At 43.0% G+C, this 17,341-nt stretch overlaps 1 protein-coding gene across 3 annotated transcripts in view; it reads right to left on the bottom strand.

The window, feature by feature from the left end:
• The window catches only part of NAPB (NSF attachment protein beta), a 37,556-nt gene that overhangs the window by 19,848 nt on the left and 367 nt on the right, over nucleotides 1-17,341 (bottom strand). For 2 of the 3 annotated variants that reach the window (XM_007457679.1, XM_007457680.1), the window contains exon 2: nucleotides 1,016-1,095. In XM_007457679.1, coding sequence (XP_007457741.1) covers nucleotides 1,016-1,095 — 80 coding nt within the window. Of the gene's footprint in view, nucleotides 1-1,011; nucleotides 1,096-17,341 lie in introns of all 3 variants that reach the window. The other variant, XM_007457678.1, reaches the window with a different exon arrangement.

Genomic DNA, 17,341 nt, shown 5'->3' with positions numbered 1-17,341 from the left:
AAATACATTATAATTCAGGTATAAATGCACTTCGGAAACAGAACATACCTTTTTAACCTACAACTAAACCTATAAAAAGAATTTTACAGCCAGAAAAGACCTTTTAGGGTCATCTAGTTCAACAGCATTTTCTTCACTGAAATGATTTTAAAGTGTCAGCCTTAGAAGCAAGGGGGAAAATCATCACACCGCACACCTCACGCTTACATGATGCAGTGTGTCACTGACATCTCGATCAAGTTGGGAGACCACACGGGGAAACACACCTAGAGAGGGCAAGACCCCATCTCAGGTCATCCGCAGGTGCGAGGGGGCTGGAGACCCACGTCCTGCCCTGTCAAAGGCTGTCTCCACCTGCACTACAGAAAAACCCCAGCACAGAACTTCTTTCTCCAGGGGTAGAGGATAAATTTGTTTCTCAAATCAGTGTGAGAAAAAGCCATCCGCTCTCAGAACAACGAAAAGAATTCTGATTTTATTTTGTGTAATTTCCCCCAGTAGAAAGCATTATGTTAGAAACTGACGAGTCTGTCAGGGTTTATAGAAATAACACCTCCCACTGCTGCATTTCTCAGTGGATTACAACCAGTTATCAGAGTAAGGAATGGTTAGAAATTCTCCACCAAGGTTTAGGTAAACAAAAGCAGACTCTCCTGTTTATCCTACGTGTTTTCAGTAAGTTTTACTACAACTTTCATTCCTTGTGGTACTGAATTTATTTAAGCACATTAATAAGAAGCAAAGATTACTATTCTTAAATCCAAGAAACTTTAAGTCTTTTTAATCACCACATGCCCACTGTATGAAATGGTTTACAGACACTAAAACAGACATGGCCTCTATGCTTAAACTTCAGCCAGGATTTCAAGCTTTGTTCCCTTGGATCAAGGCCCCCCCCCCTCCCAGTCCGCAGCCAGCAGTTTTTCTAAGGGGAAGGCAGACAGTCATTTCCTCCTTCAAAGTGATTTTAAAGTTATTTGCCTAAAAAGCAAACAAACAAAAACTTTATACATACCACTCCAATTCTTAGCCATCTTGAACATATTTGCAGCTCTGGTATACATTTCACAAGCTTCTTCTATTCTTGTGTTTCCTCTGAGAAAAATTAAAAAATGAGGTTAAGTTTTACTATAACAACCATCCACATCCCTAATCCTCCCCTCCTCCCTCAAACAATAAACATTTAATGAGCACTTACTATACGCCAGACCAGCATTAGAGAACCTTAACAGCTGTTCAAAGGAGTTACTCTAATTATCCCTGTTGTCCAGATGAGGAAACTGAAGCATAAGAAAGTAGCCACACAGCAAGGATGCCACAGAACTGAGACTCAAATACAGATGTGGCAGGACCCAGGGCTTACACCCTCAACCAGAGTCTTTTCCATGCATGAAAACTGAAGTTTTACTCATTCTGAGAAATGAGAAGTATATTTTTCAAAGGAAATTAGGATAAAGACATCTTGACACTTTTAACATCCAAGAGTTCAGCACTATGTCTATTCAGACTTAAAAGTAAAAACAAAACCCAGGGCTTCCCTGGTGGCCCAGTGGTTAAGAGTCCGCCTGCCGATGCAGGGGACAACAGGCTCGAGCCCTGGTCCAGGAAGATCCCACATGCTGCAGAACAACTAAGCCCGTGTGCCACAACTACTGAGCCTGCGCTCTAGAGCCCATGCTCCGCAACAAGAGAAGCCACCGCAATGAGAAGCCTGTGCACCACAACAAAGAGTAGCCCCCGCTCGCCGCAACTAGAGAAAGCCACCACATGGCAACGAAGACTCAACGCAGCCAAAAATATGAATGAATGAATGAATGAATGAATGATACTCAACATCATTAGCCATCAGAGAAATGCAAATCAAATCACAAACGAGACCTCACTTCACTCCCACTAGGCTGGCTAGAATCAAAAGACAGATCTAACAAATGTTAGGGAGGATGTACGGAAACTGGAACCCTCATATACTGCCGGTACAAGTGGCAAATTGTATAAAAAGCCACTTTGGATAACAGTTTGGCAGCTGCTCAAAAGGTTAAACATAGTTACTATATGACCTAGAAATTCTACTCCTAGGTACATACCCAAGAGAAATGAAAACATTAGTCCACAGAAAAACTTGTACACAAATGTTCACAGCAGCATTATTCATGATAGACAAAAATGGAAACAACCCAAACGTCCATCAAATGATAAAGGAGGTACACACACAATGGAGATCAGACAATAAAAAGGAATGAAGTACCGATCGTACTACAACGTAGACGAGCCTTCAGAAAACATAATGTGAAGAGCCAGTCCCAGAGGAGCACACCATTCACGTGAAAGGTCTACAACAGGCCAGTCTACAAAGACAGGAAGCAGATTGGTGGCTGCCTAGAGCTGGAAATGCTAGAGAAAAATGAGGGGGGAGGGTACAGAGTTTCTTTCTGGGGTGATGAAAATGTTCTAAAACTGCTTGCTGTGACAGTCGCAAAGCTTGGTGAATATGCTTAAAACTACTCAACTGGACACTCTGAACAGGTGAATTGTATACGGTATGTGAATTATATCTCAATAAAGCTGCTCCTCTCCCCTCTAAGAAAAACCCCTTTGGAAGCTAAGTCACACAGCCAATGATAGGATGGCAACAAACCACACCAAAAATGAAGTGTCAGAACAGGCAAGGCCTTCTCTCATTCACACCTTCATGTTCCTTTTTCTCTACTTCAGAGCTACGTTAAAAAAAAAAAAAAAAAAAAAAAGCTAATTATCCCAATGGAAAACTCCCAACTTGAGAAAGCTTTCAATCTTGGCCACAGCTCCTTGGAGCTAACAAAGGCTTGCCACTCTCTGTGTCTTATTTTTCTAACATGTACCAGGAATCTTGAACTGTAATTATAGTGCAATCATTCTTTTTTTTTTTTTTAATTTATTTTTGGCTGCGTTGGGTCTTCATTGCTACTCGCAGGCTTTCTCTAGTTGTGGCGAGCAGGGGCTACTCTTCGTTGTGGTGCGCGGGCTTCTCATTGCGGTGGCTTCTCTTGTTGCAGAGCACGGGCTCTAGGCGTGTGGGCTGCAGTAGTTGTGGCACGTGGGATCAGTAGTTGTGGCTCACGGGCTCTAGAGCACAGGCTCAGTAGTTGTGGCTCATGGGCTTAGTTGCTCCGCAGCACGTGGGATCTTCCCGGAAAAGGGCTCGAACCCGTGTCCCCTGCACTGGCAGGAGGATTCTTAACCACTATGTCACCAGGGAAGTCCAGTGCAATTGTTCTTATTAAAGGTTTCCAAGTAAAACTAGCTTAATTAAAATGTAATTTATCCTATTATTTTCAGAAGTGGGTTCAGCTAGGAATAATAGACCACCTACATTATGCTAGGTTTTATGCTGCATATTTCCACACGCCTTACGTCATCTTCATTATTACAACGACCACAAAAGATCTCCATGTTCCAGAAGAGAAAACTGTACCTGGAGGTCAATGGCTTGCCCAAGGTCATCCAGCCAAGGTCAGTGGTGGAGCTGACACCTGATAACAGGTTCAGCGATGTTTATAAAAATAATGAATGGACCCTGCCTCACCTCTCTTAAAACAGAATCGCCAGAAAATTTCTCATGTTAAAAGCACCAGAGAACTCATGTGTCATAAACAGACATAACTTAAAGAATTCATGAAAAAATATACTTTTAAGTCACTCCAAATGCCTACTGTGTTCTACACTCATGAACGCTGATTTTTATAAGTTTTAAGGACAAATATTCAGAATTCACATTCAAATAATTCAACTGATCATTACCCAGAGCCCCTATAAGTGAGGTAGAAGGTCCTCAAAAACAGAAACCAGTTTCACTGAGGGAGTCTACATTATAAAGTGATATAGTACAGTACATGGCACTGACCTGCCAGAAATCACTAAGAAAACAAAGTCCTTACCCAGGTGGAGGTGAGAATGCCAAGAAGAGTATTTAACTTCAGTGCTGGAGAAGTCTGAGAGTGTCTAACATCCCCACCCCAGGTTCCAAGGAGATGGGGTGAGAGTCACACGCCTCCTCCAGCCCCCAGGAGCAGCAGAGCTGGGCCCGAGCCTGCCTGCAAGCCCCTGCCTCTCTTAACTACCTTCCCCAGCCCCCACCTGTTCTCATTTTAATGTTTAGGAGGAAAAAAAATCAGCCTGGGAAAAATCACAGCCCATTATTCCAAAGAGCTCCGATGACATCTACACGCAGACCAGCCTATTAATCCTCCACTCATCCGAAGTCTTGCATTTTCCTCATGGTGAGTGAGAGCTATGTGGGAGCAGCGGGAAACTGCAACTGAGCACGTGCGCACGTGGGGGCCAGAGACACCAAATCAAGAGCCATGGGGACCAACAACACACACCAAGAGATATGCCCCAGAGAAGTGGGGCAACTGCTGAGGCGGAAAGAACGCTGCTCTTAACCCAGGAGATCTGGAGCAGAAGTGTCCTACCGCATGACAATCACAGAGCTGTGATGATGCCAAAGCAGGACTAGAGACAAAATTCAGCTTCCTCATCAGAACACACTGAAGGGCTGTCAAACCGTGTGGAAGACTGAACACAGGGATCACTTTGAGTTTCCCAGGGCTGGGAGGGGCTCCTCCTCCTCATTCACCAGTGACACCACTCCAGCCATCAGGCCGATGCCGGGACAGGGTCCAGCACAGGGCCTGGCTCACAGGCCTCAGGCACGAGGCTGAAGACCCAGCGTCTGCATGGAAGAAACAGCCCACATCACAGATTTGCAAGTTCTCCCACGTGTCCCTCAAAACAAGCAAATACAGAAAGCATCCCGAAAAGAAGTGAAAAATTCAAAGTCTGTTTAAAATACCTCTATCATTAAAGGAAACAGTTTCTCTATTCACAACACTTCTGACACCAAATGTGGGTTTTCTATGCTAAGCAACTCTCCAATTCCCTGTGGCCACCAGCGGGATGTCCTGAAGTGCGGGTTGAGCACCCGCACTTCAGATGCCCGTTGCAAGTGCTGGGTCCCCCGTTCTTCTGACCAACCGGCTACAAATCAGGGGTTCCCACAACCTCCTCCTCAAGTTCGATAATTTGCTGGAAGGATTCACAGAACTCAGAGAAACACATTCCTATCACTGATTTCTTATCAGCTGAGAAACAGCAAAACGGGAGAGAGGCACAGGGCAGGCGTGTCAGAAGGGCACCCGGAGCCCCCCTCTCTCCGGGAGCCCCCCTCTCCCGGGGAGCCCCACTCCCCCCAGGAGCATCCTCTCCCTGGGAGCAGCACCTCCATGTGTCTCCAACCCGGAAGCTCTTTGAGCCCCCTCGTGTAGGGTTTTTACAAGGCTCATGGCAGAGGGACTGACTACCCTGGTGACTGACTGAATCCCCTCCGGGGTGGAACTGAAAGTTCCAGCCCTCTTATCACTGGCTGCTTCCTCTGACAATCAGCCCCCGTCCTGAAGCCATCAGGACCCACCTTGAGTCACCTCATTAGCATAACCCAGGTAGGGTTGAAAGGGGCTTATTATGAATAATAATAAGCCCCTCACCACTCAGGGTCTTACAAGCCTTTACCAGCTCCATGCCAGGAACCCAGGGTGGAGAACAAATCTATATATTTCATCTATCACAACATCACAGCCATATACAACTATTTATTCTTTTTACCCTCCAACAAGCAATTTACTTTCGTCTGATACTTTATATCTGTAATCTCCACAGATTCTAAAAGTTGGGAGTTTTCCTAGATAAACTTAACCCTTTCAGGGTTATTTTAGTTCTGGGTTTAATATGTCTGTAAACAGTCCAGCTTCCTCCACGTGATGACAAAGCAGAGCGCCTGCAGCAGGTGGAATGCAGAGGCCCCAGGGAGATACTTTTCTTAGTGCTCATCTGAATTCTTATACCAAATGCCTGTAACTGCTTGACTGAAGTCCTCTGCTTTTTCACAAATCAGTAACAGGAGGAGTAGTGCAAGCACGCAGTCTTTGGAGTCAGACTGCCTACCAACAAACGTAGGCATCTATCCGCTCCCCTCCCTCCCCGCCCCCCAAGAGCAGACACAGCTCCAAGCCCCAGAGCACTGCCCCCAGAGCAGCTGGCAGGAGACAAGCAGGGGCCTCATACTTGACAGGTGGCCTCAGTGCTTTGCCCTGGACCCTGGGATTCCATCTTCTGAGAACATCTCACTTTATTTCCATTTATGTAAGAAAAAATAATCACAGATTCTCAGACACAGGAAACAATCTGAGACATTTAAAGACTGTCTGACAAAAGTATCTGCATTTAAGCATAACTTGCTGAAATAAAGTTACAAGAACAGGTGCAGCAAAGAAAGCTACTTGGACTTTATTTGTAATAGTCCCAATGCCTTGACTTGATATGGGCAGTCACCTCTCTTGAAGAGGAGAGATATGTATAGATTGGACCTTTTAGTAAAACAAACCAAGATTCTTAAATATTACAAGGAAGCCAAAAATAGGAATTACTGGATAAACTCAGAAATGACACACACAACATGACTTGCCAAGAGAAGTTTTTTTTTTTTTTTTTTTTGCATTATGCGGGCCTCTCACTGTTGTGGCCTCTCCCTTTGTGGAGCACAGACTCCGGACGCGCAGGCTCAGCGGCCACGGCCCACGGGCCCAGCCGCTCCGCATGTGGGATCCTCCCGGACCGGGGCACGAACCCGCGTCCTCCGCATCAGCAGGCGGACTCTCAACCACTGCGCCACCAGGGAAGCCCCCCAAGAGATTTTATACTTAATTTCAATCTTTATAAAAATTCAATTTTTAAACTGAATTTAATCTTTCAGACTTGCGATTCCCATAGGACAACGATGGCTGCCTAAATACAAGTGCGTCCTCACATCCTCCGGAACCACACAGATCAACAAGGAGCAGATACAACCACCCGCAATACACTCACAGCAAAACTAGTAGACAGAATTCAACAAGACTCCATTTAAATAAAGACCCTGAACTAGCAGAGCCAGGGACACAGCCGCTGCTAGAAATCAGGAGGGGACTCCTGGACACAAGAAGGGGGGCGGCAGGGTCCCAGCAACAGCAGCTCACAGACAAGACCCCAGCAAGGAGGGGCCTCAGAGTGGGGTCAAGGAGGCAGGTATGAGACCTGGAGCACCTGGGGGGCTGGAAGGGTGGCCTGGCTAGAGGCAGCAGACTCCAGAAGACGTGCTTCTGCGGGAGGGAGGGGGAGAGGAGGCTTGGCAGTGAAGGGAAAGAAAGCGGAGGTGGAAATAAACTCAGTGTCTTAGGAAACGGGAGGAGGCAGAACTGGAGTGGCAGCAAGCCCCAACCCACCCCCATGACCCTAGTCATCAAAGAAGCTGCACTAACGTACTGATAGAAGGCGGAGCGTTCAGGAGAAACCAGGCTTCCAATTTTGATCCTTCCCCAAGTTAGGGATATGCAGTAGACCCTCTCTTGTGATGGGTCTGGCAGGGACACCAGCTGCACTCGCAGTCAGCCACGTCATCACCGACACACTCACAACCATTCTGGACCCAGATGCCCACTCTGCTTTTCACTTGCAGTACCTATTCAATGAATAGCAAGAGACATTCAACACTATTACAAAATAGGTTTTGTGCTAGATTGTTTTGCCCAACTGTAGGCTGATGGAAGTGTTCTGAGCATGTTTAAGGAAGGCCAGGCTAAACTATCATGTTCAGTAGGTTAGGTGTATTAAATACATTTTCAACTTACGAGGGGTTTATCAGGACATAACCCCACTGTAAGCGGAGGAAGAATAACTGAACCTCTATGATACACACACACCCTGGATAAAGGGGTAAGTAGAACACCCTCTTTGAGTGGCACATAGATAGGTAGGTAATGGATTTTTTCCAAAGCAGACAAAATACTAGATGCCTCAGTAAGAAAACCGAACGAAGGGTATTAAAAAAGATTCATGGCATAAAGGTAGCCAGTAAAATAAAATTACGAAATTTCCTAAATAAAAAGCAAAGAAAAGAGATCACATGAAGAAAAACTGCAAATAAAACACAATACGGTTGACCCTTGAACAGTGCGGGGGGTTGGTGCGCTGACCCTGGTGCAGCCAGCCCTCCAAACACGCAGTCCCCCACCCGCACCCTCGCATTCCACAGATCGGGCAGCACTGCAGTACCTACTACTGAAAAAACCCTGCGTGTAAGTGGACCCACGCAGTTCCAACCCATGTTGTTCAAGGGTCAGCTGTACATAACAAATATAACAAAATGACAGAATTAAAAATCAACCATATGCCAGTCATACCAATAATGTAAATGTGCTGAAGATTTTTAGATTTGCTCACAAATCTAAACAAACAAAGCCCAACTCTGTGCTCAATATGACAGACACAACTAAAATAAAGCTATTCTGAAGCCTCAAGATAAAGAGCTGGTCGGGAGTTTGCCAAATATGTCAACCTGCGTTTGTTAGATTTGTTGCAACAAGAAATATCCCCAAGTCTTCCCAAAGCTTCTCTCTCTCTCACTCTACCTTGTGCTGGTTGTGACTCTGCTGGCTCTTCCTCTGTGGGTCTTCTCTCTGTTCTGGAATGTGGCCCCCATCGGGTGTACTCCTCTCATGACGGAAGCACAGATGACCCCTGCAGCTTCTGCTCTCACTTCCTACCTCAAAGTCAGTCCCGGCCACCTTGCCTGGACTCAGGCCACTGTGCCTGGACCCAACAGGGAGGGGAGGTGCCCTCTCCCTGGGGCGAGGCAGCACAGGCCACATGGCAACAGACATCAGGTATAATCCTCTTACCTAACACAGCTCAAAAACAGGCAAACGCAAGTAACAAGAAAGCAGGAATTGCTGGCATCAGACAAGGTAGAATTTGGGCTCAAAAGTATCAAATGAAGTAAAGAAATTCACTTCATAATGCTAAAGATACAATTCAAATGAAATTATATTAATTGTGAATATCTATGTACCAAAACCTGGCAGCCACCTCTCTACAGCAGAAACTACAGGAATCCTAAATGCCAAAATAATCTTGAGAAGGAAGAACAAAACTGGAGGGCTCATACTTCCTGATTTCAAAACTTACTACAAAGCTACAGTAATCAAAACAACGTGGTACAGGCATAAAAAAAGACATATAGACCAACGGACTAGAATAGAGAACGCATAAATAAATCTTTGCATATATGGGCAAATGATTTTTGACAAGGGTGCCAAAATATTCAACAGGGAAAAGACAGTCTTTACAACAAACGTTGCTGGGAAAACCGGATACTGACTTGCGAAAGAATAAAGCTGGACCCTTACCTATCACCTTATACAAAAATTAACTCAAAATGGATCAAGGACCTAAATGTGATACTTAAAACAAAAAAAAAAATATTAGAAGAAAACAGCAAAAGCTTCATGACACTCCATTTGTCAATGATATCTTGGATATGACACTAAAGGCACAGGTAGAAAAGAAAAATAGACAAATTGCATTTCATGAAAATTAAAAAAATTTTATGCATCACAGACACTATTCACAGAGTAAAAAGCCACCATACAGAATGGGAGAAAATACCTGCAAATCACATACCGGATAAGGGATTAATATCCAGAATATAAAGAGAACTCCTAAAACTCAACAATAACAAAAAAACAAACCAATTCAAAAATGGGCAAAGGACTTGAATAGACATTTCTCCAAAGAAGATATATGAATGGCCAATAGGCATATGAAAAGATGCTCAACATCACTAATCATTAGGGAAATGCAAATCAAAGCCACAATGAGATATCATCTCACACCTGGTAGAATGGCCATTATTAAAAAAAAAACAAAAAACAGAAAATAACAAATGCTGGCAAGCATGTTCAGAAATTAGAACCTGTGTGCACTGTTGGTGGGAATGTAAAACGGTACAGCTACTATGGAAAAACAGTACAGCAGTTCCTCAAAAAATTAAAAGTAGAATTACCATATAATCCAGCAATTTCATTTTTGGGTATATACCCAAGAGAATGAAAAGCAGGGTCTTGAAGAGATATTTGTACAATCATGTTCATAGCAGCATTATTCACAATAGCTAAAATGTGGAGGCAACCCTAGTGTCCATTAATGAATGAATGGATTAGCAAAACGTGGTAATACATACGATAGATTATTCAGCCTTATAAAGGAAAGAAATTCTGAAATATGCTACAATATGGATGAATCTTGAGGATATTATGCTAGGTGAAATAAGCCAATCACAAAAACACAAATACTGTATGATTCCACTTATATGAAGTACTCAGCATAGCTGAAATAATGAAGAAAGTATACGGTGGTTTCCAGGGGCTGGGGGAGCAGAGAATGGGTAGTTATTAATGGGTATAGAGTTTCAGTTTTACAAGATGACAAGAGTTATGGGATGGTGGTGATGGCTGCACAACAATATGAATGTACTTTAATACTACTGAACTCTACACTTAAAAATGGTTAAGATGGTAAATGTTATGTGTATTTTACAATTAAAAAAAAGAATTAAAAAAATTACAATAGATCCAAGAAGACAGAAATACACTCATAAAAGGAGATATTAATATAACCTTTTAGTCCAAAACAGGTCAAGTGGACAAAAAATATGGACATGAGAGACCTAGACAACATAATCAGTAACCAGATCTCAGGGATCTCTAGCAAGTCATACACTCTGAAAAGAGAAAACCCACTTCTTCTTAAGGGCACATGGACCACTCATGAACACCAATCACACATTAGGTGGCAAAGAAAACCTCAGTACATTCTCTGATCATAATGAAATAAAACTAGAAATTAATAAGATACAAAAAAGGCCCTTCTACCTGGTACAAAACCCTCAAACAATTCCTGGGTCAAAGATGAAACAAATTAAAATAAAAACACTATTTATCAGTATCTATGGGATGCAATTAAAACAGTAATACAGTTTTAAAGGAAAATTCATCCATGAATATTTGGATCCATATAAATAAAATAGAAATAATGAATTAAATACCACCCCTCACCCCCCAAAAAAGCCAAGGGAGAAAAACAAAAGAAAGTAATAAAGGCAAAAGAGAAATTAATAAGGTAGAAAACAGGAAACTAGTAAAACTCTTAAGTCAAAATATCAGTTGTTTAAAGAAAAAGAATCAAGACAAAACAGGGACAAGCCCTAACACATAAGTAAGAAGTAAAAAGAGGGAAATAACTGCTGCAATAACATTTTAAAAGTCATAAAAGACTACTTTGCACAACTCTGCAAATACATTTTAAAACTTGGATGAAATGAATAATTTCCTTGTAAAATACAATTTACCAAAACTGACCTCAGCAGTGATAGAAAGTTTAAACATTATAAATTCCAGAGGGGAAAAAAGAGAAAGTTACCAGAGAAATACCCACCAAAAAGCCCAAGGTGATTTCACTGTAAGAGCATTCTATTTAAAAAATCCAAAGACCAGAGCATGGGAAAAAAGAAAAACTTAGAAATTCTTTTTATGAGAGTACATGTGACACGAGTGCTGTGACATCAGTACTTCAATCTGAGAAAGACTATACACAGAAGAATTTTAAATAAAAGAATTTGAAGTAAAATATTTAAAAAGAGAATCCCATAGTAAAAATAAGACATTGTAATACAGAGGGGTTATTCAAGGTATGCAAGCAGAGTTCAATATGAGGCTATCCATTAGTTAATATACTAATAACTAAGAAAAAAAGTCACGCTTACCTGACAGCTACTGAAAAGGCCCTCATTCAATCCCTAATGAAAACACCCATTAAAACCGAACTGGGAGGCTTCCCTGGTGGCACAGCGGTTGAGAATCTGCCTGCTAATGCAGGGGACACGGGTTTGAGCCCTGGTCTGGGAAGATCCCACATGCCGCGCAGCAGCTGGGCCCGTGAGCCACAACTACTGAGCCTGCGCGTCTGGAGCCTGTGCCTCACAACAAGAGAGGCCGTGATAGTGAGAGGCCGGCGCACCGCGATGAAGAGGGGCCCCCGCTTGCCACAACCAGAGAAAGCCCTCGCACAGAAACGAAGACCCAACACAGCAAAAATAAAAATAAATAAAAAGGCTGTGCTGAACTGTATGGAGGAGTTCAGGCTTTCTGAGCATTGGCTGTCCTGGACTCCTTGTATGGCGCCTCACAATAAATGCTGCCCTTGCAGTCCTATGCTTAAAAAAAAAAAAATGAATTGGAAGATACTTCCTTACAGTGAAAAACATATTTTAACCCAAGAAAGAACTGATCTATTACTTTGTTAGATTTTAATTAAATTACCATTACTTAATGATAAGCTCTATTCAAACAGAGACGTGATTAACACTCTGAGATTCTATTTTCAAAGTCTCCTTACTGTGCACTCAGAAGCATCACTAACTGAAAATTCTTAAGGTACGGAAGTTTTACCCATTTTATCATCTAATCAAATGAATGTAAAGTGAAAGCATAAAAACAGATTACAGAGTCACCTTTAACTAGGATGATCCTCCGTCCTAGTTGTGGGGACACTCCTAGGTTATACCTGTTTTCTTGGCAACTCAAAAATATCCCAGTTTGGACATGATACTCACGGCCACTCTATAACTCACAGAAATAGGGAAATATCTGAAAAAAATTTTAAGTAGAATTATAAATTTAAATATTACTTACATATAAAAGATAATATTTGGAGATTGAGAATTAACTAAAATCAAGAGGTGAAGGAGAAAATGCACTGCCACATAAGCTATGTGGTAGGGTCGACAAATATTATCTAAAATTAATCAATCTGGTAGTAGAAGTATTCTAAAATTACTTAGACTTATGGCAATAACCATCAGAAGAATCAAAAAGAAAGTTAAATGGTTACTTCTGCTGAGTAAGATTTAGGAGAGTGAGGACTCAGGGAAAATTTTACTTTTCAACTGAAACCCTTCTGTACTCCTTGCATTTTCCTACCATATATGGATTTACTACAAACACATATTTAAGAAAACAGAAGAAAGTGACATGAACTCCCCTGCTCTTTGTTACCTTTGCTCTTGAAACTAGACAAAAGAGTACAAGAACACAAATCAACATCTGTATCCGCATTCACCATAGTCCACGCGCGCCTGCCATAGCCACGTGCTGTGGGACGTGCTGGGCCAAAGCCACCAACTAAGGCAGACTCCCCAGAACCTTACATCCTAGAGCCACAGGCCACCACAGTCCTCCCTACTTCTTGTAAAGGACTCGGTACCTCGCAGGGCTCACAAGAATGAGAAAATATATGGTGAACACTGCAAAAATGCAGACAGAAAAAGGCCAATCTTGTGAGAGTTTATCACTTGATATACAAACTGTAACTTGACACTGACACTCAAATTAGGAAACCAAATGATTATAAGTAGCAGTAATATAGCTCTGTGCAGCTTAATAAGCATTCTGACACCTCATTCAATCCTTACAACTCTGACAAGTAAATTCTTTCCCTCTGCCCATTCTTTCAAAAGCCGAAAAAACAGAAGCTGCGAATATTATTTACTTGGCCAGGGTCACCAAGCTAGTAAACCAGAATCTATATTTGGTCTTCTTACATATAATAGTATATATTATTATGGTTCATACATAATATACCTTATATAATATATAATTATTCAATATATAGGTTATTCTATTTTTTTCTTTTTTTGGGGCTGTGTTGGGTCTTTGTTGCTGTGCGCAGGCTTTCTCTAGTTGCGGCGAGCGGGGGCTACTCTTTGTTGCGTGTGTGGGCTTCTCATTGTGGTGGTTTCTTTTGTTGCAGAGCATGGGCTCTAGGTGCGTGGGCTTCAGTAGCTGTGGCGTGCGGGCCCAGTAGTTGTGGCTTGAGGGCCCTAGAGCACAGCACAGGCTCAGTAGTTGTGGCACATGGGCTTAGTTGCTCCGCGGCATGTGGGATCTTCCCGGACCAGGGCTCGAACCCGTGTCCCCTGCAACGGCAGGCGGACTCTTCACCACTGTGCCACCAGGGAAGTCCTCTATTTCTTATTACATAGGAAATAAAGAGTAAATATACATATATATTTCTTATACTATACTATCTGTCTCTGAGTAAATCTGAGCTTAATGCTTTTTAAAAAAGTTTAATCTGCATTTGAATATCTACTGTAACTGAGGCAGACCCAAATACTTTATAAATGCTTTCACATGCCCCCACCATATTTTGGCAAAATTTAAACACAATCTTTGACAAAATAAAGCTAAGTGAAGAATACTGATAATGGCCTATAATGCTTAAGAAATATTCCCAATTTTCACAACTAGCTAAGAAATTATAAACTTATACTTATTTCAAGATAACCCTAAAGGGTCTTTCATTAAATTTACTTCATTAGTGCCAGATTTACAGTTCCTTATAAGCTTTGAGACTGGGGAACATTCAAGAACACGAGAAGGAAGCAGTAAACATCCAGAACATCTTCCCACAGTCTGTCTTAAGCCACTCTCTCCATGTGCACTGGGCAGTGTACCCAGTGTGGTCTCCTGTAACAAGAGAAATGCAAAGCTTTCTTGCTGTCAGACCCAGGTCAGCTAACCATCATACCAGTAGTTAAGATGCTAAATTAAAATTTGAAATTAACTACAAAGTTCAGTAGCTCATCTCTGGAAACAAATGAAAGCAAAACACAACTCTTTTGGTGGTAATTCTGCTATACTAAGCTCAGTCAGCAAAAGAATAAGTTTTAATTTCATTCCACAACTACAAAAACACATCACTGTTTAACTGGCAGTCAAACAGAAACACAGACTACCACGACAGTGGCTTCTTGTGATGGCTGCATCCCTCAGCAGCTTCTTTCCTGCAGGGGGACGTGGGGAAGGAACACTGACCTCTTGCAGACAAGCCTAGACTTGTGCCTTACACACAGAAGAACGCATGACTGACTTTTTCTCGGGAATACACAATGCATATTTTCATCTAATTTTACTGAAAACAACAAAAAAGGAAGAGCTACAGAACAGTAGTGAGAATACAGCATTGCCACAAAACTAGCGTGGGTGGTGGATCAACACTGAGTGAAGAGGACCAACTTCTAACAGGTTTTAACCTGCAGCTGGGATGAGTCCGTGGTGTGAAACATCTGCAGTAAAGTACACTGAGCACCTTGTGATGGCTGCCACAGCCCCAAACAGCATCACCTGCCCCCTTTAAAGCATTGTCAGCTCTTAAACAGATGGGCGGGGTGATACTGGTGTTACTCATGCAGGTATGTTTTGTTAATTAAGGAGCCTGACATGAAGATAGATTACACTGTGGTTTAAATAAAGGAAAACAAGTAGATGGGAAAATTCTCAGGCTAAGGGAGTGGGGGCAGGGTGGAGCAACATATATCCCAGCTTAGAAGGGTGATGACAGGTGCAAGTGATGCTAGATGTAACATCAGATTCCGAACAACTGAAACTGATACAGAATCTGTCTTCCCACGGTCACTGAGAGAGAAACTAGGCCTGGTTTTTGGCTTCAAAGAATTATGTAACGCTATTAAACCTCACAGAACTCTGAGTACCCTCTTCCCCAAGTTTTTCTGGAGCCAAGTATTACTAAAAACACAGTCTTCCATAGTATAAATAATCCTTACATGGTGCAAAGCTCTTTCAAATACTTTATTTCATTAAAAGACCAATGATACAGTCCAAAAGGTCTCTGGCTCCGAAATCCTGGCAAAGTCACTTGATCTGTCTGGCTGCTTCCTTCATAAATAACTGGGCCTGAAAATTTTGATGAAGATACTAATTAATATTTCATAATCCCCATCTTCAATGACTAATGTTTTACAAGCATGTACTCACAAAATCCTCACTCACTATGAGATATACTTCTCTTACCCTCATTTCATAGCCGAGGAAACTAAGGCAAAGAGGGGCTAAGGAACTTGCCCGAGGTCCCAAAGCGAGGATAATAAACTGACCTGCTGGATCCAGGTCAGACCTAGGATGCAATGACTTTCATGCAAACTGAGTGTGAATGGTGAGGATGAAGTCTTCCTATACAGCCTGCCAATGAAACAGGTGATCAACAGCCAAGGAGAAAAAAGACAAAAGACCTTTTTTAAATCCCTTAAGGATTACTGATTCAAGATCTGGCCTACTTTCACGAAGACAATAACGCAACACCTCTTCACAGAAAGGAGCACGCCTCTGAGGAGCATCAAGTGCTCTCCGGCTTTTTTCCTCTGCCAATTACAGATTCCCTTCCAGGGAAGCACATCTGGACTTGAAACGCTGTGCCTTTATGATCACCTCCCAGCGTGAGGTGCTATGACATTAAATTTTATATAAATAAACTGTAATTGTTTTGTGAACAACCAGAGAAAGGAGCTACTGCTTGGTGTTAGCATCAAGTATTAGGCAGTGCTCCTTATGTCTTGCCATAACTTTTAAAGGGGAACAAATTTATAATTCACTGCTACAATGCAGACCACACATCACATGAGAAATTTAGAAACCAGCTGGGATAAATGCCCCGAGAGACTTTTGAGGACAGGAACCCTTACCTTTTTGCATCTTTGCACCCTGCACTACGTGCACTGCGTGAAACCTGCATGTGAGCATTTCCTGGAGATTATCAACAACGGTAAAGTATTACCAAAAGAACGAAGGTGGCAAGACTAGCAGATTCCAAACCGATTTTGTACAGAAATAAAACTGCGTCTAATAATGCAACAGTTAAATACGGACCCCTGGTCCTTCTCAGAATAAAAACATGCTCTGGGTGTTGGCCGAGGACCTTTCACTTCCAAAAGGAAAAAGAGTAAACCACCACGAACTTTCTGCCTCTCTCATCCTAAACAGCTGAATCATTCACATATTCAACCGCCCAGAATTCTTCCAAGGACTGTCAATCCAGGCTCTGCTTCTTGGGAAATCCGAATTTAAGACCTTCCCTAGGAGAGCACTGAAGAATTACAGGAAATGAACGGGATTCCCAAATGACGCAGACTTAGAGGAGTTGCGTTATCCCTAATCCAACAGGAGGCCCTGGGTATCACATCAATCTCCAGTGAAGGAAAGACACCAGTTTGAGAAAACGTACTCATTCCTCCCACGGATATTTATTAAACCTGTATTTGGCGCAAGGCTCACGGGCACTGGGTGGTGGAATGCGGCTGCCGCGGCCCCACAGCCAGCCCGACGCCCCCAAAAGACCGCGGGCCAGGCGCTGGGGCTGGGCGTCCGGGACCCGGCGCCTCACGCCCACACGGGTCTCCCGAGCTGCGTGGGTTCACTCGTGGCGAAATAACAAACCGGTGTGGCCGCCGCGGCAAGGGTCACGCACACCCGCGCGGCCGGTGGGACACCGCACCCGCGCGGTGGTGGGGGGCCTCCGGGGGTCATAGGGGATCCCTGGAGGGCGCATGGGGGCCCCTGGAGCGCCGTGGGGTTCCAGG

This window comes from Lipotes vexillifer, unplaced genomic scaffold, assembly GCF_000442215.2.
Source record: "Lipotes vexillifer unplaced genomic scaffold, Lipotes_vexillifer_v1.1 scaffold2532, whole genome shotgun sequence".
Taxonomy (NCBI): domain Eukaryota; kingdom Metazoa; phylum Chordata; class Mammalia; order Artiodactyla; family Lipotidae; genus Lipotes; species Lipotes vexillifer.
This window is presented reverse-complemented; position numbering and strand designations above follow the sequence as displayed.